Raw genomic sequence first — 17,162 nt, forward strand, 5'->3', positions numbered from 1 at the left:
TTGCGGTGGCTTCTCTTGTTGTGGAGCACGGGCTCTAGGCATGTGGGCTTCAGTAGTTGTGGCCCACGGGCTCTAGAGCGCAGGCTCAGTAGTTGTGGCACACGGGCTTTGTTGCTCCACGGCATGTGGGATCTTCCCAGACCAGGGCTTGAACCCGTGTCCCCTGCATTGGCAGGTGGATTCTTAACCACTGCACCACCAGGGAAGCCCAAGAGAGTGAATCTTAAAGAGCTCATCACAAGAAAATAATTTGATACCATGTGTGGTGATAGATGTTAACTAGACTCATCGTGGTGATCATTTTGCAATATATACATATAATGAATCATTATGTTGTACCTGAAACTATTATAATATTTTATCTCAATTACACCTCAATTTTTAAAATAGATTGGCAGAATAGAGTAAAAACACATGATCCAACTATATACTGTGTATAAGAGATTCAATTGACATCCAAAGACACAAACAGGTTGAAAGTGAAAGTATGGGAAAAGATATTTCATGTAAATAGTAACCAAAAGAGAGCACGAATGGCTAAAATAGACTTTAAACCCAAAAAGGTTACAAGAGACAAAGAAGGACATGTGTTTTTTAGAAAGGTTCCACAAGAAGATACAAAAACTGTAAGCATTTACACACATAATGACAGAACCTCAAAATATATGTAGCAAAAACTGACAGAATTGAAGGGAGAAATAAACAATTCTGCAATAACAATTGGAGACTTCAATACCCCACTCAGTAATGAATACAACAAACAGAAAGATGATAAGTAAGGAACAGAGGACTTAGCACAATAAACCAACTAGATCTAAAAGATATTACAGAGTACTCCACCCAGCAACAACAGCATTTATATTCTTCTCAAGTGCACGTGGGACATTTTCCAGGGTAGACTATATGTTAGGCACAAATTAAGTCTCAATAGATTTTAAAAGCCAGATATCATAGAAAGTATCTTTTCTGTCCACAATGGATGAAGTTGGAAATCAGTAACAAAGGAAATTGGAAATTTTACAAAACCAGTTGGTCAGAAAAGAAATCACAAAGGAAATTAGAAAATACTTAGATATGAATGAAAATGATAACACAACATACCAAAACTTATAGAATGCAGCAGGAACAGTGCTAAGTAGGAAGTTTATAGGTATAAATGCTTACATTAAAAATCAAGAAAGAGCTCAAATCAGCAACCTAACTTTACAACTTAATGACCTAGAAAAAGAACAAACTACACCTGAAGTTAACAAAAGGAAGGAAATAATATAGAGCAGAGATAAATGAAATAGAGAATAGAAAAACAATAGAGAAAATCAATGAAACCAAAAGTTGGTTCTTCAAAAAGATAAGCATAGTCAACAAACCTTGGGACTTCCCTGGTGGTGCAGTGGTTAAGAATCCGCCTGCCAATGCAGGGGACATGGGTTTGAGCCCTGGTCTGGGAAGATCCCACATGCCATGGAGCAGCTAAGCCCATGCACCACAACTACTGAACCTGTGCTCGAGAGCCCGCAAGCCACAACTACTGAAGCCCGTGCACTGCAACGAAGAGTAGCCGCCGTTCGCCGCAACTACAGAAAGCCCACGCACAGCAATGAAGACCCAACGCAGTAAAAAATAAATTAATTAAAAAAGAAAAGAATCCACCTTCCAATCCAGAAGTTGCAGGTTGGGGAACTAAGCTCCCATGTGCCACAACGAAGACCATGTGTGCTGCAACTAAGACCCAACTCAACAAAAAAAATAAATAAGAAAGAAAATAATTTTTTTTTAAACTAGATGGACAAAGAAAAAGGCACCCAAATTACTAAACTCAGAAATGAGATGAGGGACTTCCCTGGTGGTGCCATGGGTAAGACTCCGTGCTCCCAGTGCAGAGGGCCTGGGTTCTATCCCTGGTCAGGGAACTGGATCCCGCATGCTGCAACTGAAAGATCCCACGTGCTGCAACTAAGACACAGAGCAGCCAAATAAATAAATAAATGTTTAAAAGACAAATGAAATGAAAGTGGGGACATTACTACCAATTCTGCAGAAATGAAAAAGATTATAAGAGAGTACTGTGAACAGATGTACACCAAAAAATTGGATAATCTTGTTGGAATGGACAAATTTCTAGAAACACAAAACCTACTAAGACTAAATCATGAAGAAATAAAAAATCTGAATAGACCTGTAACTAGTAAGGATATTGAATCAGTAATCAGAAATCTCCCAACAAAGAAAAGCCCTTGACTTGATGGTTTTACTGGTGAATTCTACCAAATTAATACCAACCCATCTCAAACTTTTCCAAAAAATTGAAGAAGAGTAGGAAACACCTCCTTACTCACTGTATGAAGCCAGCATAACCCTGATACCAAAGCTTGGTGAAGACCCTACAAGAAAACTAGATACCAATACCTCTTATGAACATTCATGCAAAAGTCCTCTACAAAATACTAGCAAACAGAATTCAACAGCATATTAAAAGGATTATGCACAATGACCAGGTGGGATTTAATCCTGAAAGGCAAAGATGGTTCAGCATATGAAAATTGATCAGTGTGATACACTACATCAATAAAATGAAGGGGAAAAGAAATCACATGATCATCTCAGTTGATGCAGAAAAAGCATTTGACAAAGTTTAACACCCTTTTATGATAAATGTACTCAACAAGGGCTTCCCTGGTGGCACAGTGGTTAAGAATCCACCTGCCAGTTCAGGGGACACAAGATCGAGCCCTGGTCCAGGAAGATTGCACATGCCACAGAGCAACTAAGTGCGTGTGCCACAACTACTGAGCCTGCGCTCTAGAGCCCATGCGCCACAACTACCGAAGCCCACGTGCCTAGAGCTCATGCTTCACACCAAGAGAAGCCACCGCAATGAGAAGCCCACACGCCTCAACGAAGAGTAACCCCCATTCACTGCAACTAGAGAAAGCCCACGCACAGCAACAAAGACCCAACACAGCCAAAAATAAATATAAATGAAATAAATAATTTTTTTTAAAGTACTCAAAATAGGAATAGAAGGACTACGTGAACATAATAAAAGCCATATATGAAAACCCACAGCAAACATAATACTCAATGGTGAAAGACTGAAAGCTTTTCCTCTATGATCAGGGACAAGACAAGGATGCCCACTTTCTTCACTTCTATTCAAAGTAATATTGGAAATTCTAGCCAGAAAAATTAGACAAGAAAGAGAATATAAAAGGCATCCAAATTGGAAAAGAAGAATAAAATTTTCTCTATTTGTATATTGTACGGTCTCTTGCAGTTGCGTTTCTATATACAGTGGGAAATCTGAAAAGGAAATTACAAAACCATTTCCATTTGCAGTATCATGAAAAAGAATGAAGTACTTAGAAATTAACTTAATCAATGAGGTGAAAGAATTGTACAATGAAAGCTATAAAACATTGCTAAAAGAAATTAAAGATATAAATGAATGGTAACACATCCCATGTTCATTAGAAGATTTAATATTGCTAAAATGTCAGTATTGCCCAAAGTGACCTACAGATTCAATGCAATCCCTATCAAAATCCCAAAGACTTCTCTTTTTTTTTCAGAAATAGAAAACCCATCTTATAATTCATATAGAATCTCAAGGGACCCCCCCCAAATAACCAAAACAATCCTAAAAAAGAACAAAACTGGAGGACTCACACTTTTTTATTTCAAAACTTACTACAAAGTTATAGTAATCAAAGCAGTATGGTATAGGCATAAAGACAGGCACATAGACCCATGAAATAGAGTAGAGAACCTTGAAATAAACCTTCACATATTTGGTCAAATGATTTTTTTTACAACTGTGCCAACACCATTCAGTGGAAAAGGGATATAGTCTTTTCAGCAAATGGTGCTAGGAAAACTGAATATCCACATGCAAAAGTATGAAGTTGGTCCCTTACCAAACACCATATACAAAAATTAATTCAAACCAGTCAAGGACCTAAATGTAAGACCTAAACCAATAAAAGTTGAAGAAGAAAACATAGAACAAAAGTTTCACAGCAGTGGACTTGGCAATAATTTCTTGGATATGACACCAAAGGCACAGGTAACCAAAGAAAAAATAGACAAAGTGTACTTCATAAAAAATTTTAAAAGACACTATTCCGGGCTTCCCTGGCGGCGCAGTGGTTAAGAATCCGCCTGCCAGTGCAAGAGACAGAGGTTCGAACCCTGGTCCGGGAAGATCCCACATGCCACAGAGCAGCTAAGCCCGTGTGCCACAACTACTGAGCCTGAGCTCTGGAGCCCACAAGCCACAACTACTGAGCCCGTGTGCCACAACTACTGAAGCCCGTGTGCCTAGAGCCCATGCTCTGCAACAAGAGAAGCCACCGCAATGAGAAGCCCACGCACCACAATGAAGAGTAGCTCCCGCTCACCCCAACTAGAGAAAAGCCCAAGCCCACACGCAACAACGAAGACCCAACACAGCCATAAATAAATAAATAAATAAATTTATTTTTTAAGAAAAGAAGACACTATTCCCAGAGTAAAAAGGCAACCCACAGAATGGGAGAAAATATTTGCAAGTCATTTATCTTATAAGGTATTAATATCCAGAATATATAGAGAACCCTGAAACTCAACAACAAAAAGACAGCCCAATTCAGAATGGACAAAGGGCTTGAATATACATTTCTCCAAAGATTGTACAAATGGCCAATAAGCAAATAAAAAGATGCTCAACATCACTAATCATTAAGGAAATACAAATCAAAACTATGAGATACCACTTCACACCCTCAGAATGGCTACTGTGAAAATAACAGAAAACAATAAGTGCTGACGAAGATGTGGAGAAAGAGGAACCCTTGTGCTCTCTTGAGAATCTAAAAATGGTATAGCCACAGTGGAAAAGGGTAAGGAGGTTCCTCAAAAAGTTAAAAATAAAATTACCCTATGATCCAGCAATTCAGCTTCTGAGTATATACCCAAAAGAATTGAACGTAGGTTCTCAAAGAGATATTTGCATCCCCATATTTTAATTTTTATTTATTTTTGGCTGCGTCAGTCTTAGTTGCAGCACATGGGATCTTTTGTTGCGGCACGCGGGCTCTTCATTGTGGCGCACAAGCTTCTCTCTAGTTGCGGCACGCGGGCTCCAGAGTGTGTGGCTCTGTAGTTGCAGCACGCAGGCTCTTCACTGTGGCGCATGGGCTTAGTTGCCCTGTGACATGTGGGGATCTTAGTTCCCTGACCAGGGATCATACCTGCATCCCCTGCATTGGAAGGCAGATTCTCAACCACTGGACCACCAGGGAACTCCTTTTTTTAAAAAAATATTTATTTATTTGTTTGTTTGTTTGTTTATTTAGGCTGCTGACCAGGGATCAAACCTGCATCCCCTGCATTGGAAGGCAGATTCTCAACCACTGGACCACCAGGGAACTCCTTTTTTAAAAAGAAATATTTATTTATTTAGGCTACACCGGGTCTTAGTTGCAGCATGTGGGATCTTCGTTGTGGCATATTTAGTTGCAGCATGCGGGATCTTAGTTGCAGCATGCATGTGGGATCTAGTTCCCTGACCAGTGATTGAACCTGCGCCCCCTGCATTGGGAGTGCAGAGTCTTACCCACTGGACTACCAGGGTAGTCTCTGCACCCCCATATTTTATTAACATTATTCATGGTAGCTAAAATATGGAGGCAACCCAGGTGTCCGTAATAGATGAAGGAATAAGGAAAATGTGGTTTTTACATACAATGGAATTATTATTCACCCTTTAAAAGGAAGTTTTGCAGTGTGCTACAACATGGATGAACCTTGAGGACATTATGCTAAGTGAAATAATCCAGGCACAAAATGAAACATACTACTGTATGATTCCACTTATATGAGATACTTACGAGTAGTCAAAATCATAGAGACAGTAGAATGGTGGTTGTACGGGGCTGAAGGGAAGAGGGGTTGGGAGTTATTGTTTAATAGGTATAGAGTTTCAGTTTTACAAGATGAAAAGAGTTATGGGATTGTATGGTGGTGATAACTACACAACAATGTAGATGTTCTCTCTTTTTTTTTTTTTTTTTTGGCCATACCACACGTGGCATGTGGGATCTTAGTTTCCCGACCTGGCATTGAACGCACACCCCCTGCAATGGAAGCGCGGAATCTTGACCACTGGCCCACCGGGGAAGTCCAATGTGGATGTTCTTAATACCTTTAAACTGTACATTTTTAAATGGTTAAGATTATAAACTTTGTTACATGTGTTTTAACATAGTTAAAGAAAATAGAATAATATGAACAACTTTCTATAACGGTGTCCACTATCACCACCTCTGTTTCACTTCATGAAACATTAGTCACCTAGGAATAGATTTGATGAAAGTTTGTAGACCTCTATACTGAAAACCACCAAACATTATTGGGGAAAAGGACAATTAATGGAGAAATATGCCATATTGATGGGTTAGAAATCTCAATATTTTTGAGATGTCAGATCTTACCAACTTGATCTAAAAATTCAAATCCAATCAAAATCCAATTTTTATGGAAATTGACTGGCTGATTCTGAAACATATATGTAATTGCAAAAGACCTAAAAAAGGTAAGATAATCCTGAAGAACAAAATTTAAGGACTTAAACTACCAATTTCAAGACTTACTGTAAAGATACGCTAATTAAAACAGTACGTATTTGCTTGGGCTAGATTAATAGACAAATGGAATAGAATAGAGAGTCTGGGCAAAGACCCATAAATGTACTGTCACCTGATTTTATGACTAAGGTTTCACTGTGGATCAATGAGGAAAGGATGGGGACTTCCCTGGTGGTTCAGTGTTAAGAACCCGCCTTCCAATGCAGGGGACATGGGTTCAATCCCTGGTCGGGGAACTAAGATCCCGCAGGCTGCAAGGGCACCTAAGCCCACGTACCACAGCTGCCGAGCCCATGCACTCGGGAGCCTGTGCGCCACAACTAGAGAGCCCACATGCTGCAATTACTGAGCCAGTGCACCACAACTACTGAGCCCGCACACTCTGGAGCCCATGTGCCACAACTAGAGAGAAGCCCGCATGCTGCAATGAAAGTTCCCACATGCCACAACGAAGATCCCACCTGCTGCAACTAAGACCCAACACAGCCAAATAAATAAATAAATTTTTTTTTTAATGAGGAAAGGATGGTTTTTTAATAAGTGGTGCTGAGTCAGTAGGCTCCTACATCAGTCCACACACACAAATTAATCTAAGATGAATCTTAGACCTGAATATCACCATTGAAACAATCACCTTTCTAGATGGAAAAATGGACGAATATATTTTTATTGATTTTTTATTGAAGGATAGTTGAATTACCTATACACTGCTGTACAGCAAAGTGACTCAGTTATACATATATATACATTCTTTTTCATATTCTTTTGTTATGGTTTATGACAGGGTATTGAATATAGTTCCCTGTGCTGTACAGTAGGACCTCATTGTTTATCCATTCTATATATACCAGTTTGCATCTCCTAATCCCAAACTCCCAATCCAGCCCTCTTCCACTCCCTTACCCCTTGGCAACCATCAGTCTATTCTCTGTGTCCCTGACTCTGTTTCTTAGATAGGTTCATTTGTGTCATATTTTAAATTCCATGTATAAGTGATATCATATGGTATTTGTCTTTCTGACTTACTTCACTTAGTATGATAATCTCTAGTTGTATCCACGTTGCTGCAAATAGCATTATTTCATTCTTTTTTATGGCTGAGTAGTGTTCCATTGCATATATATACCACATCTTCTTTATCCATTCATCTTGTCAGTGGACATTTAGGTTGTTTCCATGTCTTGGCCATTGTTAATAGTGCTGCTATGAACATAGGGGTATATATATCTTTTCCCTTTTTTTTTTTTTTTTTGGCTGTGTTGGGTCTTTGTTGCTGCGCGCAGGCTTTCTCTAGTTGCGGTGAGTGGGGGCTACTCTTCGTTGAGGTGTGCAGGCTTCTCATTGCAGTGGCTTCTCTTGTGGCGGAGCACAGGCTCTAGGTGCGTGGGCTTCAGTAGTTGTGGCTCACGGGCTCTAGAGCAGAGGCTCAGTAGTTGTGGCGCACAGGCTTAGTTGCTCCGCAGCGTGAGGTCTTCCTGGACCAGGGCTTGAACCCGTGTCCCCAAATTGGCAGGCAGATTCTCAACCACTGCGCTACTGGGAAGTCCTTAATCCCCTGATTTTTAATGCAACTTAATTGCTATGTGACTGTGAACAAACTCTGTAATACACAAATACCTCATGTATAAATAGGGATTATAATACCTATCTCATAAGGTTGTTCTGAGAATTAAGGAGATAACCTGTTATGATTGTGGCACAGTGGTTAAGACTTTGAAGCCAGCCTGCCTTAATTTGAAACTTGATTCCCCCAGTTGTTAGCTGTGTGACTTTGGGCAAATTTCTTACATTCACTGTTCATCAGCTTCTTCATTTAGAAAATGGGGGTTATAATACTACCTTTTTAAATATAGTTGTTAGGAAGACTAAGTAAGTTATAACTAATATAACAAGCACTCTGAAAGACAAATATAAGACATAACACTGTAAAACTCCTCAAAGAGAATGTGGGCAAAACATCCTCTGCATAAATTGCAGCAATGTTTTCTTAGGTCAGTCTCTCAAGGCAATAGAAATAAAAGCAAAAATAAACAAATGGGACCTAATCAGACTTATAAGCTTTTGCACAGCAAAGGAAGCAATAAACAAAGTGAAAAGACGAACTACAGGTTGGGAGAAAATATTTGCAAATGATGCAACCAACAAGGGCTTCGTTTCCAAAATATATACACAGCTCATACAACTCAGTAACAAAAAAACAAACAACCCAATCAAAAAATGGGCAGAAGACCTAAATAGACATTTCTCCAAAGAAGACATACAGATGGCCAATAGGCATATGAAAAGATGCTCAATATTGCTAATTATTCGAGAAATGCAAATGCAAATTATTCGAGAAATGCAAATGCAAAACTACAACAAGGTATCACCTCACACCGGTCAGAATGGCCATCATTAATATTACTTTTTTTTTTTTTTTTTTTTGCGGTACGCGGGCCTCTCACTGTTGTGGCCTCTCCCGTTGCGGAGCACGGGCTCCGGACGCGCAGGCTCAGCGGCCATAGCTCACGGGCCCAGCCGCTCTGCGGCATGTGGGATCTTCCCGGACCGGGGCACGAACCCGCGTCCCCTGCATCGGCAGGCGGACTCTCAACCACTGCACCACCAGGGAAGCCCAGAATGGCCATCATTAAAAAGTCTACCAATAACAAATGCCGGACAGGGTGTGGCGAAAGGGGAACCCTCTTACACTGTTGGTAGGAATGTAAATTGATGCAGCCACTGTGGAAAACGGTATGGAGGTTCCTTAAAAAACTAGGTGTGATCCGGCAATCCCACTCCTGGGCGTATATCTGGAAAAAAACACTAATTCAAAGATGCATGCACCATAATGTTCATAACACCATTATTTATAGTAGCCAAGACATGGAAGCCACCTAAGTGTCCATCAAGAGATGAATGGATAAAGAATATGTGGTGTATATATATACACTACTCAGACATAAAAAAGAATGAAATAATGCCATTTGCAGCAACATGGATGGTCCTAAAGATTATCATACTAAGTGAAGTAAGTCAGAAAGAGAAAGACAAATACCATATGATATCACTTATATGTGGAATCTAAAATGTACAAATGAACTTATTTACAAAACAGAAACAGACTCACAGAGATAGAAAAACTTAATGGTTTCCAAAGAGAAAAGGGGGTGGGGGAGGGATAAATTAGGATTTGGGGATTAGCAGATAAAAACTGCTATATATAAAATAGATAAACAACAAGGTCCTACTGTGTAGCACAGGAGACTATATTCAATATCCTGTAATTATAATGGAAAAGAATATTAAAAAAAGCACTCAAATGTTAGCTGTAATTATATGTTATTATATAAAGCATCTAGAACAAACAGTACATGAACGCTCATTAATAACATAGGTAAAATAGAACAGAAGAGACCCTCATGTATAGGTTAGAAAGATGGAGATTAGTAGGAACTAGAAGATTTTTATAGGTAGCCCATAGAAAATAATTTTAATTTGTTTAGTAAGTAGACTAAAGCCATGTGTTAGAAGGACTTTGAATACCAAGCAGGAAAAGTTAAGACCTTTGACAACATAAAACATGTTTTCCAGAAAACTGATTTAGGACTGTTAGTCTGTCAGTATTGTATAGGCTAGATAGAAGAAAAGAGAGATTAAAGATGGAGTGATTGGCCAGGAGACTTGAGTAATTGGACACAGAAACAAAGACAAATTTGAAATCAGTATACCAACTTTTCTGGGGTTTGGGCATGGTAATCATGAATCTCTGCCTTTAACTCATTCCTTTCTCTACAGGTCTGTTAATGGAGTATACCGGATTGGACTATATGCTCTTAAAGATATGCCAGCTGGTACTGAACTCACTTATGATTACAACTTTCATTCTTTCAATGTTGAAAAACAGGTAAGAATGATAAATTCAAAGGAGTGTATGACCTTTGTCACAGTACTCTGTATAACATGGGCCTTCAGTGAATGTTACTGATTTGTAGCCACTGAGAAATACATTGGAGAAGACAGTTTTTCACTCTTTACTCCACTTATCTAGGATACATAGGTCACAGTTATTCTTTCAGAACTGTGTGGAAGAGACTGCTCAATCATCTTTTGTCTCCAGTCAGTTCTTAATTTTTTCTGGTGAAGTTTTCCCAAAATTTAATCTTTCCTTTCTACTACAGTAGAAACCCATTTATTTTATTCTCAACCAGTTATGTTCCTCTATATGAAAATTTCTTGACTCAAACTTATTGTTGGGTGTCCAGATGCTCAGGCATTCTATTTGAACTTTTAAATGAGACTGCAGGCTAAAAGCATTATTCTCTTTCCCTTCAAAGCAACTGTGTAAGTGCGGCTTTGAGAAATGTCGAGGAATCATTGGAGGCAAGAGTCAACGCATGAATGGACTCACCAGCAACAAAAGTAGCCAGCCAGTGACCACACATAAAAAGTCTGGACGGTCAAAAGAGAAGAGGAAGTCTAAGCACAAGCTGAAGAAAAGGGTGAATAATAATCTCATGGTTTTCCCCAAATAGCTGCTTAGAGGCAATTATTGAAATAAGGGAAATACCAAAGGGTGCCATCTTTAGAGTTGTTTTAATATTCTTTGAGGTGATTTATGATTTATCTTGTTTTTCCTGCAATCTGGTCCATCTGTTTTTTAGAGAGGCCACCTCTCTGAGGAACCCAGTGAAAACATCAACACTCCAACAAGATTGACCCCCCAATTACAAATGAAGCCAATGTCCAATCGGGAGAGGTAAAAAGGAGATTTGCTTACCTAAACTCTTTAAGTTATGTGACTTGCTTGACAATTTAAAAATTATTAAACATCTGTATAGTTGAGACATTTTGTGCAGGAAGGCTTTAAACAAGGATTCAGGGGTGAACTTGGGTGGGGGGAAAAAGTATTTTTTCCCTAATTTCTAACTGAAATTTAGCATTTCCTTCAAATGTGACTAAGCAAAAGAAAAAGATGTGTATATGTGTGTGTGTGTATAGTATTTGCAGTTTCCATGAGTTTGTCACCAATATTTACATTTTCATATCATGTTATAGGTATTACAGATATCTCAAAATATCATTTACATTCACTTCCATCTTAAAATTACTATGGTTGTTAAACCCAGCACTAGATCTTTTCATGTGTTAAAAATTAAGATTCATCTCTATATCACAATTTCAGGGTTTTTGTTTAATATTCTGAAAACTTTTCCTTTTAATCCTGTATACTAAAAGTTACTTAACATTCGTGTATTTATTTATATATTTATTTATTTATTTTTGGTTGTGTTGGGTCTTTGTTGCTGCATGCAGGCTTTCTCTGGTTGCAGCGAGTGGGGGCTACTCTTTGTTGCAGTGCATGGGCTCTAGGCGCACGGGCTTCAGTAGTTGTGGCACACAGGCTCAGTAGTTGTGGCTCCCGGGCTCTAGAGCACAGGCTCAGTAGTTGTGGCACACAGGCTTAGTTGCTCCACAGCATGTGGGATCTTCCCAGACCAGGGCTCAACCCCGTGTCCCCTGCATTGGCAGGCGGATTCGTAACCACTGCACCACCAGGGAAGTCCCTGAAGTTACTTAAAATTTTAAACACTTTTAATTAACATTGTTCAGAGGAGGGTTATATGGGCTTCACCAAACTGCCAAAGGAATGAATGCCACAGAAAAGGTTAAGAATCCCTTTTTTGTTGATAAATTAACAGAGCAATAAAAAGGATCTTTAATGGTCATCTTTGCTTTTCCCTACATTGAGATAATATTTGTCCATGTCAGAAGAGAAGTAAATATGTATGTCCTATTTTTCAAATTGTGTTGGGACATTTCCTACATCTTCCCTAACTATACACTCCAATATCTTAGAAAGTTCATCCTTATTTACAACTTTCCTAAATTTTAGCCCCTTTCATTCTATTTCACTTTGAATCATAGAAATTTTAAACTTCAGTAAAACAGAGAAGTCCAGTGATTCTCTACTTCGGCTCCATAGTGGCTTAGGGAGCTTTTTAAAACTCCTGATGGGGCTTCCCTGGTGGCTCAGTGGTTGAGAATCTGCCTGCCGATGCAGGGGACATGGGTTCGTGCCCCGGTCCGGGAAGATCCCACATGCCGCGGAGCGGCTGGGCCCGTGAGCCATGGCCGCTGAGCCTGCGCATCTGGAGCCTGTGCTCCACAATGGGAGAGGCCACAACAGTGAGAGGCCCGCGTACCGCAATAAAACAAACAAACAAAAAACTCCTGATGCCCAGGCCACACTCCAAAACACTCGCATCAGAATTTTCAGAGGTGGAACCCAGGTATCAGTAGTTTATAAAGCTCCCCAAGTGATCTCAATGTGCAGCCAAAGACAGGAACTATAAAATTAGTCTAATCTCCATTTACTGAGGCACATAGTTTTGAGACTTATTCAAGGTCACATCTGTTTATATGTGTGCTAGGGTGAAAATCAAATTATGGAATCATCAAAATTGTGTAGGGTTAATCAAGTTACATATAACTCATTTAACTTTAGAGATCTATGTGGTGGCACTGTACCTAACATGGTTTGCCCATTGCATATCCATCTTAAATATCTATGCCTTTATCTGCCACTCCAGTTCTCCTTGTTATAGCTGATCCTAAGCCTATACTTCATCTTGGCAACTTCCATTAGAATTTGTAAAAATACTCCATAAAGCTCTGCCTTCAAGTCACCCCGCTTTAGTTGCCAAAATTATTGCAGCTTTTAGGTGGTATTTGTCAGATATTTGTAAATATTACAGAGAAATGTTTTGTGTTATGTGAAATAAATCAAGATTCAAAACTGAATAATGTTTCTCCATATGTAATTCTCTTTATAATAGCTGATTTCACTGATAAGTGTTCATTTATGTCATCATAACAGTGGCTTACATAGAGTAAACATTAATAAATGTTTATTGAATTGATAAATAAAGGAGCTCCTTCCTTACAGAAACTTCGTATTAAAGCATCATGTGTTCTTGGTCCGAAACTGGGAGAAGATTCGGCAGAAACAGGAGGAAGTAAAGCACACCAGTGATAATATTCATTCAGCATCATTATATACCCGTTGGAATGGCATCTGCCGAGATGACGGGAACATTAAGTCTGGTAAGGACTGAGAAGCATTCTTGTTAATTCCATAAGGTTGCCTCAAAAGTGATTATTTTACTTATTTTCAAACGGTCTATTCAAAGATTCTGTTTAGTCTGGACCAAAAAAGTTAAGATCCAAACATACAAGTATCAGTCAGCAATAACCTATCCATCCCAGCTCTTCAACTTCCTTGACTCTAAGGAACAGGAAGAAGCCCCCTTCCACCAGCCTCCCAAACATCACCTACACCCTGAAAGTTACTAGACATGAGATAGGTAGTGGGTCCTCTGTGTTCCACCAGGGAATTCCCGGCTTCTACTTTTTGAGGGAAAGTAGGAATGGATAAAAGAAGAACATGAGGGGAATTCCCTGGCGGTCCAGTGGTTAGGACTCGGCACTTTCACTGCCAGGGCCCCAGTTTGATCCCCAATCAGGGAACTAAGATCCTGCAAGCCGAGGGGTGCAGCAAAAAAAAAGTAGAAGCACTCTGCATGGTATATGAGGCAGCATGCTGAGTGAGGACTAGATCCATTTAGAAATTTGCCCAGAATCTTATATCTTCTCAGTGATTTGATTGGCATAAATTCTCTGATCTTATATTCCAATTGGTTCAAATATTCTGATAATAGCAATAATTATTTCCTGAGTAATTTTTATAGGTCAGGCACTGAGCTAAAACACATTAAAGCATTATTGCATTTGATCTACACAGATTACCTCTTGAGGGAAGTACAGGTATACCTCATTTTATTGCGTTCACTTTATTGCACTTTGCAGATACTATGTTTTCTACAAATTGAAAGTTTTGTGGCATCCCTGCTTGGAGCAATCTGCCACGCCATTTTTCCAAGGGCATCCTCTCACTTCTTGTCTCTGTGTCACATTTTGGTAATTCTCACAATATTTCAAACTTTTTCTTTATTATTATATTATGGTGATCTGTGATCAGTGATCGTTGATGTTACTCTTGTAATTATTTTGGGGAGCCTCAAACCATGCCCATATAAGGCGGTGAACTTAATAAATGTTGTGTGTGCTCTGACTGCTCTACCAGCCAGCCATTTCCTGCCCCCCCCGTCTCCCACCCCCCCACCCAACGCCCCATCTCTCTCCCTTTCCTCAGGCCTCCCTATCCCCTGAGACACAGCAATATTGAAATTAGGCCAACTAATAACCCTACAGTGGCCTCTAAGAGTTGAAGTGAAAGGAAGAGTCGCACATCTCTCACTTTAAATCAAAAGCTAGAAATGATTAAGCTTAGTGAGGAAGGCAACACCTTAAGCCAAGACAGGCCGAAAGCTAGACCTCTTGCACCAAACAGTTAGCCAAGCTGTGAATGAAAAGGAAAAGTTCTTCAAGGAAATTAAGAGTGCTACTCCAGTGAACACACAAATGATAAGAAAGTAAAACAGCCCTATTGCTGACATGGAGAAAGTCTGAGTGGTCTGGATAGAAGGTCAAACCAGCCACAACATTCCCATAAGCCAAAGTCTAATCCAGAGCAAGGCCCTAACTCTCTTCAGTTCTATGAAGGCTGAGAGATGTGAAGAAGTTGCAGAAGAAAAATTTGAAGCTAGCAGAGGTTGCTTCATGAGGTTTAACATCGAAGTACAAGGCGAAGCAGCGAGTGCTGATGTACAAGCTACAGCAAGTTATCCAGAAGATCTAGCTAAGATCATTAATGAAGGTGGCTACACTAAACAACAGATTTTCAATGTAGATGCTATCTAGGACTTCATATGTAGAGAGAAGTCAGTGCCTGGCTCAAAGGTTCAAAGGACAGGCTGACTCTCTCTTGTTAGAGGCTAATGCAGCCAGTGACTTTAAGTTGAAGCCAGTGCTCATTTACCATTCCAAAAATCCTAGGGTCCTTTCGAATTATGATAAATCTACTCTGCCTCTGCTCTTTCAAATGGAACAACAAAGCCTGGACGACAGCACATCTGTTGACAAAGCCCACTGTTGAGACCTACTGCTCAGGAAAAAAGATTCCTTTCGAAACATTACTGTTCATTGACAATGCACCTGGTCATCCAAGAGCTCTGATGGAGATGTACAACGAGATTAATGTTGTTTTCATGCCTGCTAGCATAACATCCACTCTGCAGCCCATGGATCAAGGAGTAATTTCCACATTCAAGTCTTATTATTTAAGAAATACATTTCATAAGGCTACAGCTGCCACAGATAATGATTCCTCTGATGGATCTGGGCAAAGGAAATTGAAAACCTTCTGGAAAAGATTCTAGATGCCATTAAGAACATTTGTGGTTCACGGGAGGAGGTCAAAATATCAACATTAACAGGAGTTTGGAAGTCGTTTCCAGCCCTCATGGGTGACTTTGAGGGGTTCAAGACTTCAGTGTAGGAAGTAACTGCAGATGTGGTGGAAATAGCAAGAGAACTAGAAATGGGAGCCTGAAGGTGAGACTGAACTCCTGCACTCTCGTGGTAAAATTTTCACGGATGAGGAGTTGCTTCGTATGGATGAGCAAAGAAAGTGGCTTCTTGAGATGGAATCTACTCCTGGTGAAGACACTGTGAAGATTTTGTTGAAATGGCAACAAAAGATTTAGAATATTACATAAACTTAGTTGCTAAGGCAGTGACAGAGTTTGAAAGGATTGACTCCAATTTTGAAAGAAGTTCTGTGGGTAAAATGCTATCAAAGAGCATTGCATGAGAGAAAAAGAGTACTGCATGCTGCAGAGAAATCATTCATGAAAGGAAGAGTCAAAGGTGCAGCAAACTGCACTGCTGCCTTGTCTTGAGAAACTGCCTCAGCCACCCCAGCCTTCAGCAACCACCACCCTGATCAGTCAGCAGCCATCAACGTCAAGGCAAGGCCCTCTATCAGCAAAAAGATTACAACTCGCTGAAGACTCAGATGACGGTTAGCACTTTTTGGCAATAAAGTATTTTTTAATTAAGGTATGTACATTGTTTTTTTAGACATATGCTATTGCACACTTAATAGACTACAGTATAGTATAAATATATCTTTCACATGTGCTGGGAAACCAAGAGCTCCGTGTGACTCCCTTTCTTGCAATATTCGCAGTATTGCAGTGTTCTGGAACCAAACCTTCAATATCTCCGAGGTATGCCTGTACTACCACTCTTCCCATTTTACCGTTGAGAAGCTGAGACACAAAGTTTAAGTAACTTTCCCCAAATCAGACAGCTAGTAAGCAGTGAGACCAGAATTCAAAAACAGACAGACTCATTTTGAAACCCAGACTTGCAACTACTCTATAGCATTTGGCCATTAGTAAGTCCCTTTAAATTGCAGGATTTGTCTTCTCTGGTAAACTGCAGTGTTTTCTGATTTTTCTTTAAGGAGGAGAGAAACAACTCCATAACCACTAATCTACTTAGTCACTTCAAGGAAAATTGCAAAAATCACAGGAATCCATCACAGAAGAGAAAGAGCTCTTTTCCTGAAACTAATTTTCACTTTATCCTTCC

General features: G+C 39.6%; 1 protein-coding gene and 1 pseudogene across 5 annotated transcripts in view; both read left to right on the plus strand.

Moving 5' to 3' along the window:
- Window positions 1-17,162, plus strand: part of ASH1L (ASH1 like histone lysine methyltransferase) — a 214,309-nt gene that overhangs the window by 182,767 nt on the left and 14,380 nt on the right. For all 5 annotated transcript variants that reach the window (XM_033414639.2, XM_033414638.2, XM_004284597.4 and 2 more), the window contains 4 exons: window positions 10,401-10,509; window positions 10,940-11,104; window positions 11,267-11,361; window positions 13,552-13,709. In XM_033414639.2, the coding sequence (XP_033270530.1) occupies window positions 10,401-10,509; window positions 10,940-11,104; window positions 11,267-11,361; window positions 13,552-13,709 (527 nt within the window). The remainder of the gene's footprint in view (window positions 1-10,400; window positions 10,510-10,939; window positions 11,105-11,266; window positions 11,362-13,551; window positions 13,710-17,162) is intronic.
- On the plus strand, window positions 14,882-17,158 carry LOC125962046 (tigger transposable element-derived protein 1-like; annotated as a pseudogene).

This window comes from Orcinus orca, chromosome 1 (assembly GCF_937001465.1).
Source record: "Orcinus orca chromosome 1, mOrcOrc1.1, whole genome shotgun sequence".
Taxonomy (NCBI): domain Eukaryota; kingdom Metazoa; phylum Chordata; class Mammalia; order Artiodactyla; family Delphinidae; genus Orcinus; species Orcinus orca.